This window comes from Sarcophilus harrisii, chromosome 3 (assembly GCF_902635505.1).
Source record: "Sarcophilus harrisii chromosome 3, mSarHar1.11, whole genome shotgun sequence".
NCBI classification, from domain to species: domain Eukaryota; kingdom Metazoa; phylum Chordata; class Mammalia; order Dasyuromorphia; family Dasyuridae; genus Sarcophilus; species Sarcophilus harrisii.
Window position 1 is genome coordinate 542,593,282 of NC_045428.1, and position 19,950 is coordinate 542,613,231.

The 19,950-nt window shown below is 38.6% G+C and overlaps 1 protein-coding gene and 1 long non-coding RNA gene across 3 annotated transcripts in view; one reads left to right on the forward strand and one right to left on the reverse strand.

The window, feature by feature from the left end:
- Window positions 1-401, reverse strand: part of EPHA10 (EPH receptor A10) — a 45,400-nt gene extending 44,999 nt beyond the window's left edge. Inside the window, exon 1 of one of the 2 annotated variants that reach the window (XM_031962178.1) lies at window positions 65-401. In XM_031962178.1, the coding sequence (XP_031818038.1) occupies window positions 65-170 (106 nt within the window). In that variant the 5' untranslated portion in view covers window positions 171-401. The remainder of the gene's footprint in view (window positions 1-64) is intronic. The other variant, XM_031962179.1, reaches the window with a different exon arrangement.
- A 4,672-nt stretch (window positions 402-5,073) lies between these two features.
- On the forward strand, window positions 5,074-19,451 carry LOC116422135. The gene is made up of 3 exons (XR_004232698.1): window positions 5,074-5,323; window positions 9,034-9,102; window positions 19,115-19,451. It is a non-coding gene; the product is annotated as an uncharacterized LOC116422135 (long non-coding RNA).
- Window positions 19,452-19,950: the final 499 nt, after the last annotated feature.

Here is a 19,950-nt window from a genome sequence, read left to right on the forward strand (position 1 = left end):
TCTCCGCGCCCCGGCCGCTGGCCCTGCAGCTCTCCCACCCCCTGGCTCCGGATCCTGGACTCACCCTCCTCGGCGGTGCCAGGCCGGCTGGGCCCCAGAAACAGCAAGAGGAAGAGCAGCCGCAGGCAGGCAAGCAGGCGCTGGGGGCTCGGGCAAGCGCCAATCTCCATGGTCCAGCTGAGTGAGCTGTCAGCGCGGCCGCCCGGACCCAGCTCCAGCCCCGGCCCTGGCCTCGGCCCCTGGCCCAGCCCCGGCCGTAGCCCTAGCCCCAGTCCTGGCCCCCGCCCCGCGGAGCCGCGCTCCGGACCCCGGCCCAGGCTGGGGGCGGGGACGCATCTGAGACCGTCACCTGCCAGGGCCAAACGGCAAACGCAGTCCGAGAAACTCAACCAATCGGCATCGAACGAAGGCGGGGCTCCTGCTCCGGGAGGCGGAGCTTTATAGGAAATGAGGCGGGGCCAGGCCCGCGGGAGGGGGGAAGGGCGGCTCGCCAATCCCTGTGGAGCAGTAGGCGCAGGGGGCGTGGTCCCACGAACCGAAGATCTGCACGTGTTCACGCGTGGGAGAATCGCCTCTTAGGGACCCGAGAGCCCCTGGATGCGCAGGGTGGGGCACCCGGTAAAGCCCGTGGGCTGGGGAAGGAAAGATGGGGCATCTACGGAGAAGGGGGACCCCCGTACCCCGGAATGGGGAGTGGAAGGAGACCTGGATCTCCCGCCCCAAGGGAAGCTGCTCTGGCAGGGACCCAGATTCGGGTGCATCTCCGCAAGCGCGGAGCGCCGAGACCCCGGGGCAAAACTTTCCCGGCCTCGGGGCCACGGGCCCCCGCTCTCCGGGACATCCTGAAGAAGGGGCGGGGAGAGTCTCGGGAGGCTCTGGCTTTTCCCGGAATGGCTTTTCCTGTCTTCAGGTGGAGACTGGAGATTTGCCATGTGACTGGTGACTGGGGGTCTCTTTGGACCCCCACCCCCTGGGGCGCTGAGCCTCTTCTCTAACCCGATGGGCGCCGCCAAGCCTTTCCTGGTGGGGGAGGTGGGGGGGGTAGAGACCGTATTTGGTGTTTTTCCTAGGCCTTCGCGTCACAGCTCCACCTGGGGAGGACACAGGGGCTGCAGAATCTGTGGAGAATCCGTCTTCTAATTCTTGTTCCCCACCCTCTCCTTTTCCTTACCAGCTTCGGCTCCTACCTCTCTCCAGCCGAAAGGGGATGCGGGAACCTTGCTATTAGCTCAGCCCTTTCTAGGGAGGGGGGACTGGCCGGCCTGGCTGAGACAAGTGCCGTTGTGTGTACTTGGTGGTGGGAGCATGAAATTATTCGTATCTTTTCTCTGTGCAGTTAAGCAGAGAAACAGAGGGAGACGGAAAGAGGGAAGGAGGAGAGAGAGAGAGAGAGAGAGAGAGAGAGAGAGAGAGAGAGAGAGAGAGAGAGAGAGAGATGGAGGGAGGGAGGGAGGGAGGGAGAAAGAGAGAGAGAGGGAGAGAGAAATATCAGTCCTTGACCTTGAGCGAAGGTTGTCTATGTGGTCAGAATCAACCCTGTGTGTGTGTGTGTGTGTAAGATGTGTAGGGGAAAGGATGGGGATTTTGGACAGGATGAGCTTCAAACCATGTCTCTCCCCATCCAAGGCCACAGGAGTCCTAATTACAGGATGCTGAAGAGACAATACATGTGCCTGAAAATGTGTTTGTGTGGAACGTCTGCAGAGGCAGGATATACGCTGGGCAAAGTTCGAAAATTGCGCCCCCTGTTTGTGATGGTCTGCTGGAGCCTTCACCCTGAGGTAGACATTACAAAATTAGGTCCTCCCTCATTAGAAAAACGTGTGTAGGGAGGGTTTTCTAGATTTAAACCCCACTTTTAAAAAAAAATCTTTATTTAAAAAGGAGTCCGCATTATAAAAACAACAGATAATAATTCTTTAAGGAAAACAGGTTATACCTGTGTAGTCATTACGGGATTCTGCACCCCTATCTGGAAGATGACAATAATACTATAGGCCCTACCTACCTCCATGTAGCCACAATGGAAATCAACTGAGTTAATATATAGGATGCTCTGTAAAAGACAGATTACTATAAAATATTTATTCAAAAGAACAGGTCAAAATAGTGTCTCTTTATAAATGGTGGTACCAAATTATTAAAGTACAAGCCCCAGAGAGACTTACATGAACTGATGCTAAGTGAAATGAGCAGAACTGGGAGATCATTGTACACAGCAACAACACGATTATACACTGATCAATTCTGATGGACCTGGCTCTTCAACAATGAGATGATTCAGACCAGTTCCAATGGTCTTGTGATGAAGAGAGCCATCTGTACCCAGAGAGAGGATTGTGGGAACTGAGTGTGCTTCACAGCATAGCATTTTCATTCTTTTTGTTGTTGTTTGCCTGCATCTTATTTTCTTTCTCATTTTTTTCTGATTTGATATGATTTTTCTTGTGCAATAAATATGTATGCATGTATTGAATTTAACAGCTACTTCTACCATGTTTAACATATTGGACTACTTTCCATCTAGGGGAAGTGGGGGAAAAGGAGGGAGGAAATTGGAACACAGGTTTTGCGAGAATTCATGTTGAAGAATTATCCATGCATATGTTTTGAAAAATAAAAAGCTTTAATTTAAAAAAGCATCCTTCATTGTGACCTGACAAGCTTCCTATTTTAGTCAATCCTAGTGCTCATTCTATATATTTGTGTCTATTCAAGTACATATATATGTATAAGTACATGAGAATAGAAATGGAATCTGTAACTTATGTGGGAAGTTCCTTTACTAAGATAAGCACCTTCTCTACAATTTATAGTCACAGAGAATTGCCTAGAACATTTAGAGGTTAAATGACTTGCCTAGGATCACACAGCCAGTATGTATCAAGGAGAGGGAGGGACTGTAATCAAGTCCTGCTGCCTCCCAGGCCAATTAGTTTTTTATCCAGTAGGTTCTTCTTATTTATATCAAATTTTATTGTATTTTATTTTATTTTATTTATCAAATATTGACTTAACCCTCACTATGGGATTAAGAAGTCAGGGAGGAACTATCTAGTGGATTTTGCCTTCAAGGAATTTAGAATCCAATAGTAACTTATTGATGTGATGCTTTTATGGAGAAATAAGTGGATCTACTATGTATTAATAGATATATATGACAGTTTTCTCATATAAAGCTGGGATTGGGAATAAGAAAAAGAGGGGGAATTGTTTCCTTATGGGCAGAACTAATTTTCTCAATCTCCCAAAGGAAGCTCTAGGCAGAGACAGATACAGAGAAGTGCTATATATATATTTTTAACTTAGGTACCTTCAGGCCAGTAAGCCAAATGGAAATCAGAATTAGAAGAGGGCCTAGGAAAAAGGAATGGAGTTGATTCTTAAACTGTTACAATTTGGAAGGTAAATGGAAAAGAGGGTAATATTGGACAGAGGCAGGAGTTATGGGAACAGGTGTGCCCTGGACACTTCTTTTAGTTTGCTGGAGATTGTTTGAGACTCCCAAGCTTCCTTCCAGGCTCCCTCTTCCATATTTTCATACCTCTATGGAAGGTTCCCCACTCCCATTTCCCATCCCCATTTCATTTAGCCTTAGGGAAATTGCAAAGGGAGCCTTTTAGCTGGCTTCTAGTAGGTACTTAATCAGTGTCTGCCAAATTTAATACCTCAGGAGGTCCCTTCAACAATTACATTCGCCAAAATAGCCCATTCCTAATCCCACAGAGCTCCTATTCTCGTCACTACAACTCTGTTTCTTTAGCAGATCCTCTCCTCTGGCTCCCCGAATACCATCTGAAGCCCCACACTGCACCTCTAGCAATTTGACTGCAGTTCACCGAGTGACCCCTGTCCCAGTAGCCCCCTAACCAGTCTTGGTGCCTCTAGCCCCAGGCAGGACTGGCAAGGGAGGGATCCTGGAGGGTTTTTCTGTCAGGGGCAAGGTGCTAAAGCAGGTAGGACCTGCGAATTTAAGGGTTCACAGCCCAGCCTCCAGAGCTGACACCTGAGGATAGAAGAAAGATTTTCCAGGGATTCGACTTTCTCAGAAAAACTCAAGGAGGAAAAAAAAAAAAAAACTGAATGGGCCGAGAGGGGAGAAACGCAGGTGTATGTAGATATATGCAGATATATGCAAATTGGGCGTAGCAGCGCTAGAGCTCCGGTGCTAATGAGCTATCACAGATCAAGCAGGAGCAGCCCTAGGGCCAGACTCCGGAGCAAAATACGAGCAAATTAAAGGGGACAGACTTGGGTCAGAGCGCAAGTCTACGAGGACAAGCAGGTATTATCCGGGTAATTCAAGTAGCCAAACCTACTTTGGGCCTAACAGTCACCTTCCCGAGAAGAAAAGCTCCGTCCAGGTGCGGCTGGCCGCGGAACCAAACCTGTGGCCTGCCAGGGCCCCGCCTGCGGCCGCAGTCCGCCGGCTAAGCGCCGGGAGGAATCCGGCCCCCGCGGCCGTTAGGGACGGTCCGAGGGCCGGCGCCCGCAGGTCACTCACGGTCCCCTAGGTCCGGAGATCTCGCCCCGGCTCCCGCCCCTGGCCCCCGCCGTTTCTCCAGGGGCTGGCCGGAGCCGGGCCTTTTCCGAGGCTCCACGCTGCCCCCAAGTCGCTCCTGGGACGGAGGTGTGTGCGTGCGCGAGGGTAGCTGTGGACGAGGCGGGGGAAGGGCCACGCGGGGAGGGGGCCGAAGACCTCCGTGGCCTTGACAAGAGGGGATCTGGCCACGGCGGCCGCCTCCCGACCCGCAGGCTCCCCCGCACACGCTGGGAAAGGGAAGAGGCAATGAGCAGGAGTGGGAGAGCCAGAGTGACAGATGCGGCCGTGGAACGTGCTTCAGCTCTCTGAAGGCAGCGCCTCTCTCCCGCCGCTGCCCCGCCCCACGTCTGTCTGCCTCTCCCCCCTCTCTTCTCTGTCCCCCCGTCTTCATCCGGCTCTGCTCCCCGACTTTCTCTCTTCTCCCCCTTCTGCGGCGGCTCTTCCCTTCCTCCTCTTCCTCTCCTTAGCCTGGCTCTCCCCTTCTCCTCTCTCTCTCCTTTTTTCTCGCTTCCTCTGTCTCCCTCGCTCCTTTCTCCTCCCAGTCTGTGAGTCCTTCTTCCTGCTCTGTCAGTCTGTCCATGCCTCCTTTAAAAGTTATTGAAAACTAACCCTGTCTGGGTAGAAGAGAAATTGATCTCCTCCTCCTTTCTCCAGCTCCTCCCGGCAGAAAGTAAACCCAGATGAGCCGTGACACGGAAGGTCAGCTTCTCTATGGAGGAGGCTTGCTAAGATGTCCTGCAGATAATACAGAGCTGATCCCGGGCAGAGAATGGAGGAGGGGTAAGAAGTGGAGGCTGACCTTAAAAGCATCTTTCTTCCCCTGCACAGGGGCCCTGCCTCATGCAGTCCCGCAGAATGTCTGTCTCTTTCCTTCCCCACTTCCCAGGGTACATGAATTCTAACAGCAATGGTGGGAAGGGGGATTTAAAAAATTTTTTTTGTAAACAAAAAAGAAATCCTCAAAAGTGCCCGGAGAGAAACTTTCCTTTTTTTTTTTTTTTTTTTAACATAGAGAAATATAAACCATTCAACTTAACCGATCTTATTTTTTAAAACTGGATTGCTCTCTTTTGTTTTTACATCATCTTCACTTTTGAAATATATAATTCCCTTCCTAGAAATCCATTCCTTCTAACAAAATTTAAAAACAGAGAGACAAAAAATAAACCCATTAACCAAAGCTGATAATATATGCAACACTATGTATCTAGTCCACTACCTTTGTAAAGAAGGGAAAGAAGTGCGTTTTTTCATTTTTTTTTCCAATAACTGTTTTTAAAAGAAAACTTGGGTTGAACAAATATTTATTCAATAAAAGATAGCAGATTTAGAGCTGGAAAGGACTTTTGAAGCTATTATCCTCACATATTATCCTCATTTTAAAACTAAGATTTTTTTTTATTAAATAACTTTTTATTGACAGAACCCATGCCAGGGTAATTTTTTACAACATTATCCCTTGCACTCACTTCTGTTCCGATTTTTCCCCTCCCTCCCTCCGCCCTCTCCCCAAAGATGGCAAGCAGTCCTATACATGTTAAATAGATTACAGTAGATCTTGGATACAACGTATGTGTGCAGAACCGAACAGTTTTCTTTTGCTCAGGGAGAATTGGATTTAGAAGGTATAAATAACCTGGGAAGAAGAACAAAAATGCAAGCAGTTTACATTCATTTCCTAGTGTTCTTTCTTTGGGTGTAGCTGCTTCTGTCCATTTTTGATCAATTGAAACTAAGTTAGATCTTGTCTTTGTTGAAGAAATCCACTTCCATCAGAATACATCCTCATACAGTATCGTTGTTGAAGTATATAATGATTTCTTGGTTCTGATCATTTCGCTCACATCAGTTCATGTAAGTCTCGCCAATCCTCTCTGTATTCGTCCTGCTGGTCATTTCTTACAGAACAATAATATAAAATAACATTCATATACCACAATTTACCCAACCATTTTCCAATTGATGGGCATCCATTCATTGTCCAGCTTCTGGCCACTACAAACAGGGCTGCCACAAACATTTTGGCATATACAGGTCCCTTTCCCTTCTTTATGATCTCTTTGGGGTATAAGCCCAGTAGAGACACTGCTGGATCAAAGGGTATGCACAGTTTGATAACTTTTTGGGCATAGTTCCAAATTGCTCTCCAGAATGGCTGGATGTATTCACAATTCCACCAACAATGTATCAGTGTCCCTGTTTTCCCACATCCCCTCCAGCATTCTGCATTATCTTTCCCTGTCATTCTGGTCAATCTGACAGGTGTGTAGTGGTATCTCAGAGTTGTCTTAATTTGCATTTCTCCGATTAATAGTGATTTGGAACACTCTTTCATATGAGTAGTAATAGTTTTAATTTCATCATCTGAAAATTGTCTGTTCATATCCTTTGACCATTTATCAATTGGAGAATGGCTTGATTTCTTATAAATTAGAGTCAATTCTCTATATATTTTGGAAATGAGTCCTTTATCAGAACCTTTGACTGTAAAAATGTTTTCCCAGTTTATTGTAAAACTAAGGTATTAAAAGAATTAGATTCCTGTTCACTCTCACATAATTAACACCTGAGTCAGGATTTAAATCCAAGTATTTCTGACTCCAAGTTCAATGCCTTTGCCATTGAACCATTTTATTTTATATGATGGTCAGAAAATGAGAAAGAAATAAGAAAAAGTATGAAGGAGAGGGAGGCAGAAAGAAAGGGAAGGTAAAATAGGAAAAAATGAGAAAAAAGGAAAAAAGAGGAAAAAAAGGGCATAAGGAAAGAGAGAGAGAGAGAGAGAGAGAGATGGATACAAAGATAAAGAAACATGGGGAAATGGGATCAGGGGGAAAAAAGGAAATAATCTTAGAAGAGCTGTTAAAATATAAACTGCTTTTTAAAAATAAAACTTCTGCTATACTTTAAGTATCAGAATGATTCATCCCTGTCCTTTACAACTCTGATAAGTTGATTCATCAGTCTCTCACATATCTTCAACTACTCTTTAACTTTAGAAGCCCTGTTCCTTGTTGCCTCTAGGATAATACACTAACTCCTCTTTGGGCATTTTAAACCCTTTATAATCTGACTCCCATCTACCTTCCAAGAAAGATTTCAAATAACTCTCGAGTTCTATGAACTTTTAGGTTCCAGACAAATTGGCTTACATTATGTCCCCCTAGAAAGAGCATTCCATCCCAAGCCTTTATGACTTTGTATGAGTGGTACCCCAAGTCTAGAATGCATTGCTGGCCCTAGGAATCCTTATCTCCCTTCAAAGCTCAGCTAACTGCCCTCTACTACAGAATGTCCTTCTTAATCTCCTTCGTGACAACTGCAAATTCTCCATCTGTTAGCAAAAAATTTTAGGGAAGTCATTAAATCAGATTATAAATCATTCAGCAAGAATTGCAAAAGGATATACCATATTGTATAACATTTTATTAGGATGTGCATGCAAGAAAAAAATGTTAACTGAAAAAGCAAACATTCATCAAACAATCATAAAGGATATATTTTTTCATTCATGAAGCTAAAGTAACTAAAACTTACCTAATTTTTAAAAAAATTAACGAGCTAACTTTATCCTACAAATAAAAACTTATTAAACAAGATGTTATTGAGAGTGGGACATATAGAGAGTACACTCCATTCCCACATCTGTGCTGTTTATTATGGACCAGACTTGGTGTCAGGCTCTGGGATACCAAACCAGTCCTTGCCCTCAAAGTACTTCCAGTTTATCTTAAGAAACAACAGGAACACAATGGTCACAAAGGCAGATAGATGAAACAAGTACTGTGGAGAGCTTAGAATTTAGTAAGACATCAAAGATGCTAAAGTAATCCATTGCATTCCAGGCCATTACCAATCCTCTAGACTTTTGTCTTGCTCCTGGACTTCCATGACCCAGGAAGAGAGAGTGAGGCTGACGATTGTGCAACTCTGCCCTGATTAAAACCAATTCATAGCAAATCAAAACATCATCCATGATAGCACTGGTCCTCTTTAAAAAAAAAAAAAATGAAGAGACGATTAACAACAATAATGTAAATATTTGGATAAAATGTTTTGGCAAAAGTATTTTTTTTAAGATTGGTGTACAAATGAGTTGTTGGAGTCATGAATTGGTCTAACATTTTGGAATATATGGAATTATTCAAATAAAGTGACTAAAATAGCTATACCTTTTGAGATTCCACGCTAAGGAATCAAATGATAAAATAAAGGTACCTTATTAATTAAAAATATTAACACCTTTTATATTAGTAAAGAATTGTAAACAAAGTAGATGTTTATCCATTGAAGAATAACTGAATAATTTGTAATCCATGAATATAATAGAATATCATATCCATCAATGATGCCAAAACATGGGGGGAAAGTTTATTATATGCTCAGATTAACTCCCTGTATACCTAAGAATCGGTGACGTTTTAAGTCACATTATTTACATTTTAGTAGATTATTTAGGCAAAATGGTTTTTTGTTTTTGTTTTTTACAGAAAGCAGAAGGGAAAGGTAATGATTTACATACTGAAAAACAAATGGCAGAAGGAAAAGATCTGTATCAGGTAAAACAAGATGCTAATCAGTAAGCACTTGGGATGTAGATGGAACTTGAATGCTAACCATTTACACCAGAGCTAATGTTAATATTTCAGCTTGATTTTGTAGACCCCAGATAGTTATGATTTCCTCATCTTATGTAAATAGGAATAATAAAATTGAATCAGAAATTCTTTTACAATACTGTTTTTAAAGAAAGGATGAACATAAAGAATACAAAAAAGTATGAGAAGACATAAAAATTGATTCAGAGAGAAGTGAATGGAACCAGAAAAAAATATACACAATTATTACAATAAAAAGGCAAGGATCATAAAACAAAATTGTGGAAACTGAATGCCATGAAATTATAATAACCAAGCTTGACTGAAGAAGAAATATGAAAAGATACCTCTTGCTCCTTTGTGGAAGTAGGAGGGCCACAGGTGTGGAACACTGAATATAATTCTGATTATCTTTGCATTTTGATTAATTCTGCTGACATTTTCCCCATTTAAAAAAATTGTTATAGAAAATTGCTCTATGAAAGCGTCAGGGATAAGGATACATGAGAAAATACAAGAAATGAAAACATACCAAAAATATTGATAATATTTATTTAAAATATTTTTTAAAAATAAAAGGTATTTTTTTCCAAGTTCCACTATGAGATAAGAGATCAGCAGAGACTCTCCACTGGCTAAGGTTCTCTTTCTTCTTCATAGTGGAGAATAGTGGACATCTTCTGGTATAAACTACTAAGAAGTCTGGAAATTTAGTTATATCTCAAATCCCCACTGTTGCAATGAATGGCAAAGAATCATTTCAAGGGGGGGGAGGAATTCTTGCTTTCAGTTTAGAGGGACAAACAGCTTAGTTGTGAAATTTTGAGTGGAAGAGTAGTGATTCCTGGCCTTATTTGTCTTAATAAATCCTTCACCAGTGTCTTAATTAAAGTCAATCCTAGCTCTTGAGGGTTAATTACAAGAAAAAAACCAGGAATTCTCTTTAAAGTGTTTTTAATTGGGTTATTCTGGAAGGGGAGTGGAAATGGTGGATTAATTATAATAAAAAAAATCAATGAATAAAGAGAATGAGATTTTCCTGGAGAATAGAAAAATATGAATGTATACAAATATATATATGGCTATGTATGCATGTGTTACTCAATAAATATGTACTTATTATCACATATATGTTAGTTGTGCTACAACTAAGAATATAAAAGCAGTATTGGGTACTCCCTGCCCACAAGAAATTTATAATTAATATGCAAATTCCCAACTAAGGTGCCCAAGGTTAGAGAGGAACATGTATGAGAAGGGAGAGAAGAGAAAGAGAGAAGAAAGAGGCATATGCTTCATGAACATATTCATATTATGACACCTATATATAAACATCTATTATATATATATATATATATATATATATGTAAACCTGTGAAGGAGGCAACAAGGCTTTATGGAAGGATTTATGGAAGGTAAGATATTAAGCTTCCTTGTGATTCAGTTTCTTCATTGAGATCAAACAAATATATGAATTTCCCTTCTTGCTCTTGGGTTCCATGAACACTTAGAATCAGTGAAAAACTTGAGGACCAAGTCTCAAAACACTAAGTTGAAATGCTGTGAGTGGATCTTATCAAGGAGACTAAATGAACAGAGAGGAAACAAATAGCCCCCCACTGAAGGTTCTGAACATAAGGAAAAGCAGGAAGAGGTATGTTGATAAATGCTTAACAATTAGTTGGGGTGGAGGAGATAGAAATGTATGCAGAACACACTTCTTTTTTCCAGAACATACTTTTAAGTTTAATCTACATTACTACCATTTTCTCTATCATCTTATTAGATCTGAACAGTCAACAATAATGGGTGTGTGTGTAAAGTCATATATTTCTATATTTCTATACATATTTCTATTTATCAGTCCTTGTCTGGATGCAGATAGCTATTTTGTAGCTAATTTTGATATTTCACACATCTTCCCAGATTTCTCTGAAATCTTCCCTTCATCCTTTCTTCTAGCATGATAGTATTCCATCACATTCATATATTATAAATTATTCAGTCATTCCCCAATTGATGGGTGCTCCCCTTAGTTTCTAATTCTTTACCACCACAAAAAAGATGATATAAATATTTTTGTACGTATGTATAGGTACTTTTTTTTCTTGCTTTGATCTCTTTGGGGTATAAATTTTGCAATGGTATCACTGAAAAAAAGTGTGTAAATAGTTTAATAGTTCTAAATTGCCTTCCCAAATGGTTAAACTAATTTACAATTCCACCAACAATGCATTAATGTAACTGATCTCCTATAGCTCTTACAGAATGTTATTTTTCTTTTCTGTCAACTTGGGCAAATTAATGGGTGGGAAGCAGTTCTTCAGAATTATTTTAATTTATATTTCTTTAATTATTAATGATTTAGAACATTTTTTTCATATGCTATGTATAACTTCAACTCCTTCTAAAAACTATATTATCTGGATGGCTCTTTTTCTTATAAATCTAAGAACAATTTCCTATACATACTTCCCACATCTCAACTTTCCCCATAATGGTTTCAACATATTGCAATTCACATAAAAAAGCAAATGGGAATTTTTTTCATTAAAGCTTTTTATTTTCAAAACATATGTATGGATAATTTTTCAACATTGACCCTTGCAAAACCTTGTGTTTTAAATTTTCCCCCTTTCTCCCTCCCTCCGTCACCTAGATGGCAAGTAATCCAATATATGTTAAACATGTTAAAATATGTTAAATCCAATCAATATATGTATACATATTTTTGCAATTATCTTGATGTGCAAGAAAAATCAGATCAAAAAGAAAAAATGGTAAAGTAAACAAAATGCAAGCAAACAACAAAAAGAGTGAAAATGCTATGTTGTGGTCCACATTCTGTTCCTACAGTCCCTCTCTGGGTGTAGATGGCTCTCTTCATCACAAGATCATTGGAAATACCTGAATCATCTCATTGTTAAAGAGAGCCATATTCATCAAAATGGACCATCATATAATCTTGTTGTTGCTGTAAACAACAATGTTCTGGTTTTGCTCATTTCACTCAGTATCAGTTCATGTAAGTCTCTCTAGGCATCTCCAAAATCAGCCTTCTCATCATTTCTTATAGAACAATAATATTCCATAACTTATATGTCATAACTTATTCACCCCAAATGGGAATTTTTTTAGAAGTTTTGTGGAAACCACAGATGACATTTGAGGGCCTGCAGATATGACTCAGAGTTTATAATCAAATACTTCACCCAGATTTTATAAATTTTACTGGAAGAAGACAAGTCTCTGACCTGCATTGATAGAAGAAGTTTCCTGTCCTGGGGATTTCCTAGAAGATTGAAATCAGGTCCAATCCCTATCTTTACTCCTCCTTCCATCTTGTCCTCAAAAACCATTCTTTGTAATTTAAAAAAAAAATCTTTAAAAAGAGAACAGAACATGGGGGCAGTTAGGTGGTGCAATGATTAGAGCACCAGCCCTGAAGTCAAAAGGACCTGAGTGTGACCCTGGGCAAGTCACTTAACCCCAATTGCCTCAGCAAAAAAAAAAAATAAATAAATAAAATAAAATAAAATAAAATAAAATAAAAGGAAATTCCACAAAAATTAAAAGACATAAAAAGTCTCACATTTTATGAAGCATTCTATACCATAGACTCCCACATTTATGCAAAGAAGCAGAGGGAGTTGTCTTTTCATATCTCTTTTTTGGGACCAAACTTGTTTATCATCCTTAGTCTCAATTGTTCTGTTCTTCATTTTTCCTCTTTTTAAATTGTTATAGTCACTGTGTATTTTTTCCTGATTCCACTTACTTCCTTTGCTTTCCATGCTTCTTTGAATTCATTACATTTGTTTTTTTCCAGTACAATAATATTCTATTTTATTCATACACCAAATTTTTAACTAATTACTAATTTATGAATAACTTTTTTGTTTCCAGTTCTTTGCTTTAACAATAAATATTATGGGCCAGAACTCTGTACTTGAAACAAGGATTCTTATAAGATGTTAAGTCAGTGGAATTGATAAGACAATGGTTATCTACTTTAGTATGGTGATTAATAGTTCTCTAGTTCAGTATATGTACTTAGTACTTAATAATTCTCACACCTATGATAATGTAATTATAATAGAGTATATAACAGCCAGCAGGGACTGGAGGAAATTCATTTCATCTTTGATCAGGCTCCTGGTGACTCTGCTGGGGGGCAGACTCGGAGAAGACAAAGGACTGGAGCGGGGAGCTCAAGCTCTCAGAGCCAAGAAGAGAGATTCACTCCATTTCACACCACCATGGTGGATAGCCTGGCCTTCTGCTTTCCCCACTGAGACCCCAAGCAAGGAGACAATAAAGAATTTGACTTTAACCCCTAGCTATTCTTATAGTGATTAGGATGCTAAAATGAAGGCTGGTCCAGAGACCTCCAGAAAACCAAACAGAACTCTACAAATAAGTGCTATCATGAATAGTTTTATATATGTAGAACCTTTATTTTTGTCATTGATCTCCTTGGAGTATTTGCCTTAGACTCAAATCTCCGCATCAAAAAGTATGGACATTTTAGTCAGATTATTTACTTGATTCAAAATTGTTTTCTTTAATAACTGGATCAATTTATAGTTTCACAAACACCACATTAATGTATTTGCTTTGTCTCATCCTTCCAATATTGACTATTTCTTTGCCAATTTGCTGAGTATGTGGTAAAATCTTTTTTTTTTTAATTTATTTTTTTTATTTTTATTTTTATTTTTATTTTTTTTTTATTTAATAGCCTTTTATTTACAGGATATATATATATATATATGGGTAACTTTACAGCATTAACAATTGCCAAACCTCTTGTTCCAATTTTTCACCTCTTACCCCCCCCCACCCCCTCCCCTAAATGGCAGGATGACCAGTAGATGTTAAATATATTAAAATATAACTTAGATACACAATAAGTATACATGACCAAAACATTATTTTGCTGTACAAAAAGAATCAGACTCTGAATTATTGTACAATTAGCTTGTGAAGGAAATCAAAGATGCAGGTGTGCATAAATATAGGGATTGGGAATTCAATGTAATGGTTTTTAGTCATCTCCCAGAGTTCTTTTTCTGGGTATAGCTAGTTCAGTTCATTACTGCTCCATTAGAAATGATTTGGTTGATCTCGTTGCTGAGGATGGCCTGATCCATCAGAACTGGTCATCATCTAGTATTGTTGTTGAAGTATATAATGATCTCCTGGTCCTGCTCATTTCACTCAGCATCAGTTCGTGTAAGTCTCTCCAGGCCTTTCTGAAATCATCCTGTTGGTCATTTCTTACAGAACAGTAATATTCCATAATTTTCATATATGTGGTAAAATCTTAGAGTTGCATTCAATTGGCAAAGATGACAAAAATTGAAAATAACAATTGTAGAAAGGGCTATGGAAAAACAGGTATATTAATATGCACTATTGGTGGAGCTGTAAATTGGTGCATCTTTTCTGGAAAACAATTTTAAATTATACTCTCCAAAGCACTCAATTGCTTATACCCTTTGACCTAGCAACACCACTACTAGGCACATATACCAAATGGATAAAAGGAAGCAGGAAAAGACACATGTATACAAAAACATTTATAGTAGCATTTTTTGTTGTGCAAAGAGGTAGAAATCTCGGAGTGCCATCAACAAATGGCCGAATATATTGTGGTATATTAATATAACAAAATATTATTAAAATTTCAAAAGAGATGGAAAGAAGAAAACAAGCATTTATTAAGTACCTTAATACTTAGTGCTTTAAAAAATATTTTCTCATTTGATTCTCACAGGAGTCCTGGGAGGGAGATACTATGATTATCCCCAATTTACAGTTGAGAAAACTGAGGCAGATAGAGGTTAAGTGATTTTCCCAGGGGGCCACAGCTAGTAAGTTTCTGAGGGGAGATTTGAACTCAGACCTTCCTTACTCCAGGTCTAGTGTTTTATATTCACTTTACCCCCTTGCTGTCTCTGGTTTTAAAAAAATGGGAAATTTTGTGTAAACTAATTTACAATTTAAATAGCAGAAGCAATAATGATTTTTATAATAATGACACTGTAAAGACAAACTTGAAAGACTTTGAAGGGGGAAACCAAGATGGCAGATTAGAGGCAGTCACAGAACTGAACTTTCCCAACATTCTCCTGCAAACAGCTTTAAAATAATACTTCAAACAAAATTTGGAGAAACAGAACCAACAAAAAGTTGGGGCTGATCTAAGTAAACTTAAGAGATCAGCCTCTGAAAAGTCTGTGACATCAGGGTGGAAGCTTCTGATGGACCTACAAAGGCAGCAACCACCTTTGGAAGGTTTCAGCCCAGAGACCATGAGAGGGTTGGGCAACTGATCAGAAAGAGACCATTTCCTGGCATTGGGTACAGCTGGTGCTGATCAGCAGCTCTATTTCCCATATGTAGTTCCAGGATGGAGAGTAGCACTGAGTATCAATCACAAGGGAGTAGGGACTCTGGCCAGAGTTTTGAGGCAAGGAGAAATGCCAGCATAGATAGTTTCAAAGGAAAGAGACTCTTCCTTGGTAAAGATCAGAACACAAAGCAGTGATCAATAACTCTTTCCAGTTCCAATAACTCTTTAGAACAGACTTACAGACATCCCCTCCACACACACATACTCAGACCTAGCTCTGAAAACAGCAGCAACAAAAAGTCTGTTGCATAGAACAGTGCTTCCCCACTCCCAAATGAGCAGAGCATGATTTTCACATAAAGTTCAAAGTCAAGAAACAGGCTAAGAAAATGAGCAAACACAACAAGAAGAATTTGACCATAAAAAGCTTTTCTGGTAGCAGGGAAAATCAAAGCATAAACTCAGAAGACAACAATATGAAAACAGCTACCCCAAAAAAAAGCCATAAAGAAAAATACTAATTACACCCACATCCAACAAGAATTCTTGGAAGAGTTCAAGAAAGAGATAATAATAGTAGAGGAAAAATTAGGAAAAGAAATGAGAGTGATGCAAAACATATTTGAAAAGAGAAAAGCTTAGTAAAAGGAGTAACCCAAAAAATCCTGAAGAAATTAACGCTGCAAATGAGGCACAAATTGACCAAATGGGGGAGAAAGGTACAAAGATCACTTCAGAAAATAATTTCTTAAAATTAGAATTGAGCAACTGGAATTTAATGACTTTATGAGACATCAAGAAACAATAAAACAAAGATAAAAATGAAAAAAAAGAAAATTTGAAATATCTAATCAGAAAAACAACTGACCAGAAAAGTAGATCAAAGAGGCACAATTTAAGAATTATTAAACAACCTAGAAGTCACGCTCAAAGAAAGAACCTAGACATTATATATTAAAGAAAATTTCAAAACAAACTGCCCCAATATCTTAAGAGTAAACTACAAATTGAAAGAATTGCTGATTATCACTGAAAGAGATATTGTAATTTCAGGAATATTGTAAGCAAATTTCAGAGCTTCCAGATCAAAGAAATAAAATTTAAACATCCAGAGAGAAACAATTCAAATATCATGGAGCCACAATCAAAGTGACACACAAGATTTGGCAGCTTCCTCATTAAAGGAGCAGAGGGCTTATAATATGATATTCTGGGAAACAAAGAAGCTAGAATTACAAACAAGAATCACCTACATTGAAAAACTGAGCTAATCCTTTAGGGATAAAAATGGAAATTTGATGGAAAAAAAAACTTTCAAATATTCCTGGTGAAAAGATAGAAGCTACATAGAAAGTTTAACATTCAAGCACAAGATTCCAGAGAAGCGCAAAAAATGTAAACATGAAAGAATAATCATAAGGAATTTAAGAAAATGAAGTTGTTTACATTCCTATATAGGAACATGATTCCTGTAACTCCTAAGAACTTTATCATTATTGGATTTTACATAGATAGTGAGCATGAGTGTAAGTTGATTATGTTAGAATGATGTTTAAAAAAAATGAAGTAGTGAAAAAAGAGGGAAGCACTGGGGAAAAGAGGGAGGGAGAAGTAAAATGGAAGAATTTTTCTCTCATAAAAGAGGTAAACAAAGAGCTTTTATAATAGAAGGGAAAATGGGGGGAGCAGACAGTGACAGACAATGTTTGAATTTTACTATCATTGGAATTGGCCAAAGAGAACACACACACACACACACACACACACACACACTTACTTGATCAAAGAATTGTCACTTACCCCATAGGGAAATAGGAGAAGAAGGAGATAAGAGAAAGGAGAGGGATGATAAAGGAGAGGATGGATGAAGGGAAACAGTAGCTTAGAAATAATATAGACTTTTGAGTAGGAACAGCATAAAAAAAGAGCAAGAGAGGAAAAAGCAGAACATAGTGGAATAGAAGAATACACAGCAATCATAACTGTCAATGTGAATAAAATGAGATAACCCATAAAAAAGAAGCAGATAGCATAATAGATTAGAAACCAGAATCCAGTAATATGTTGTTTACCAGAATCATGCTTCAAACAGAAAGACACACAGAATTAAAATAAAGGGCTGCAGCAGAATCTAATATACTCTAGATGAAGTTTAAAAACAAGGCAGTTAACAAACATAACCTCAGACAAAGGAAAAGCAAAAATAAACCTAATTATGAGAGAGAATCAGGGAAACTACATTTTCCTAAACGATATCATAGCAAAATAAGAACAGAAAGTTTTGTTGATAAAGGGCTCATTTCTCAAATATATACTGAGTGTTGAACTAAGTCAGATTTATAAAAAGAATGATTCCCTAGTTTATAAATGATCAAAGGATATAAACACTTTTTAGAAAAAGAAATCAAACCCATCTATAGTTATAAGAAAATATAAGAGAAATAATACTTTCAATATTTTGTCACAGTGTAATTGAATTACATAGGTAAAACTGTAGTCTCAGATATGCTTATTACTATGATTTGAAAATATTTTTAAAGTTCCCTTACCCAGAATTAGACATTGAGTGTTCTCAAATTAACTCATTCCTATCAGTTAGGGAATGACTAAATAAGTGATGGTATATGAATTTAATATTATTGTTCTATAAGAAATAATGAGCAGGCTAATTTAAGAAAAGACTAGAAAAACTTACATGAACTGATGCCGAATGAAGTGAGCAGAACTAAAGGAACACTATACAGAATTACAACAGGATTGTGTGATCAACTGTGATGGACTTGGTTCTGAGTTTCAACAATGAAGTGATTCAAGGCAATTCCAATGGACTTGGGATGGAAATGCCATCTGCATCCAGAGAGAGAACTATGGAGATTTAATATAAATCAAAAGATAGTATTTTCATCTTTTTGTTATTGTTTCTTTGCTTGGTTTTTTTTTTCTGTAGTGTTTTCCCCCTTTGATCTAATAGCATAGGCAATGTTTTGATCATGACTGCATATTAAAGATGAGGAATGGGCAAAGGAAAACTAATTAAGAACATGGCAACTAAGAATGGGATTTAGATTTTTTTTGGCGGGGGGAACTATAACTTAAAATATAGAAATGGCAGATTCCTGACCTGAGATAGAGTGCACCTAACAAGGACTTTCTTGGACCTCTAAGAAGTTTAAATTCAAAAGGAGGGGGGAAAGGAAGAAAAAAATGCCTATGTGTACCCACCAAACCAGATAAAAAAAAAGAACTTCTATAATTTAAAGAGAAAAATAGAGTTGAGACAGCTCAAAATTCACAGAAGATAAAATCCAACAAATGAACCAGGAAGAGAACCCAAGGCTGAGAATGCTGCTATAAAATGCACAAAGAATAAGTAACAAGCAAGATGAACAAGAATTCCTAACATGAAGGAGGCAAATTTGATGTCATAAAGAACACTAGAATTTATGGGATGAGACATGACTGGAATATCGTGCTGAATAGGAATATTTTATTGAAAAAATAGAATTAAGTTATTTAGTCTCCTGTTGATTTTTTTTAGTACTTTTCCCCCATAGACCTTTTATTTAATGTAATTTTATTGGGATTAATATTATCCATTTTCTCTCTTGACACTAGAAGTCAAAAAGTCCTGAAGTGGCTATGGAGACTAAAGAGACTTGAAGCCGGTCCAAAGGCTTGAAAAAACTCTTGAAGACTGTTAAAGATATTGAAGTTCTCCTCTCTCCCACTCTCACCAGCTCCACTCTTCCCCTCATGTAGGAGCAGTACATTGGTTCTACCAAAGGGGAAAGTCTCAACAATGGGTTTGGGGATTGGAGTTACTCTTGTGCCAAAGAATTCTGCTCAACTAAAAGATAACTATAATTCCAGAGGACTGATTAAAAAAAGAAAAAGAAGTCTGCCCATCTCATGAAAGGGATGATATTAAAATACACACAATAAAAAAATGCATTTTTGGACACAGTCATTGTGGGAATTTGTTTTGCTTGACTATATTTATATGATACATGCATTCTTTCCTATAATATGATAAATGAGTTCTCCACTTTTCCTTTTTTCTTATTTTTTTCTTTCTTTCCTTTTCTTATTTTTGTGTGAGTAGAAGGAAGTGGAAGAGGGAAAAAATCAGTTGCTTGATAATGTTGTAAAAGAAATATTAAAGGAAAAGAAATAAGATTAGATTAAAGGGCATGGATGATATCTTATATGTAGTTATAGGGGCACACAGGATAAAACACTGGACTTGAAGTCATGAAGACTTCAGTGCAAACACATTTGCTAGCTGTGAGACTCTGAGTAAAGCATCTCATCATTGTCTGACTCATTTCCCTGATCTGTAAAATGAGAATAATAACAGCACCTACCTCACGGTAGTTATTGTGAGGAGCAAATGAGGTAAAGTACAGAGCATCTCATATCTTAGCATTGCTTTTAACTTCTAACAAGTATTT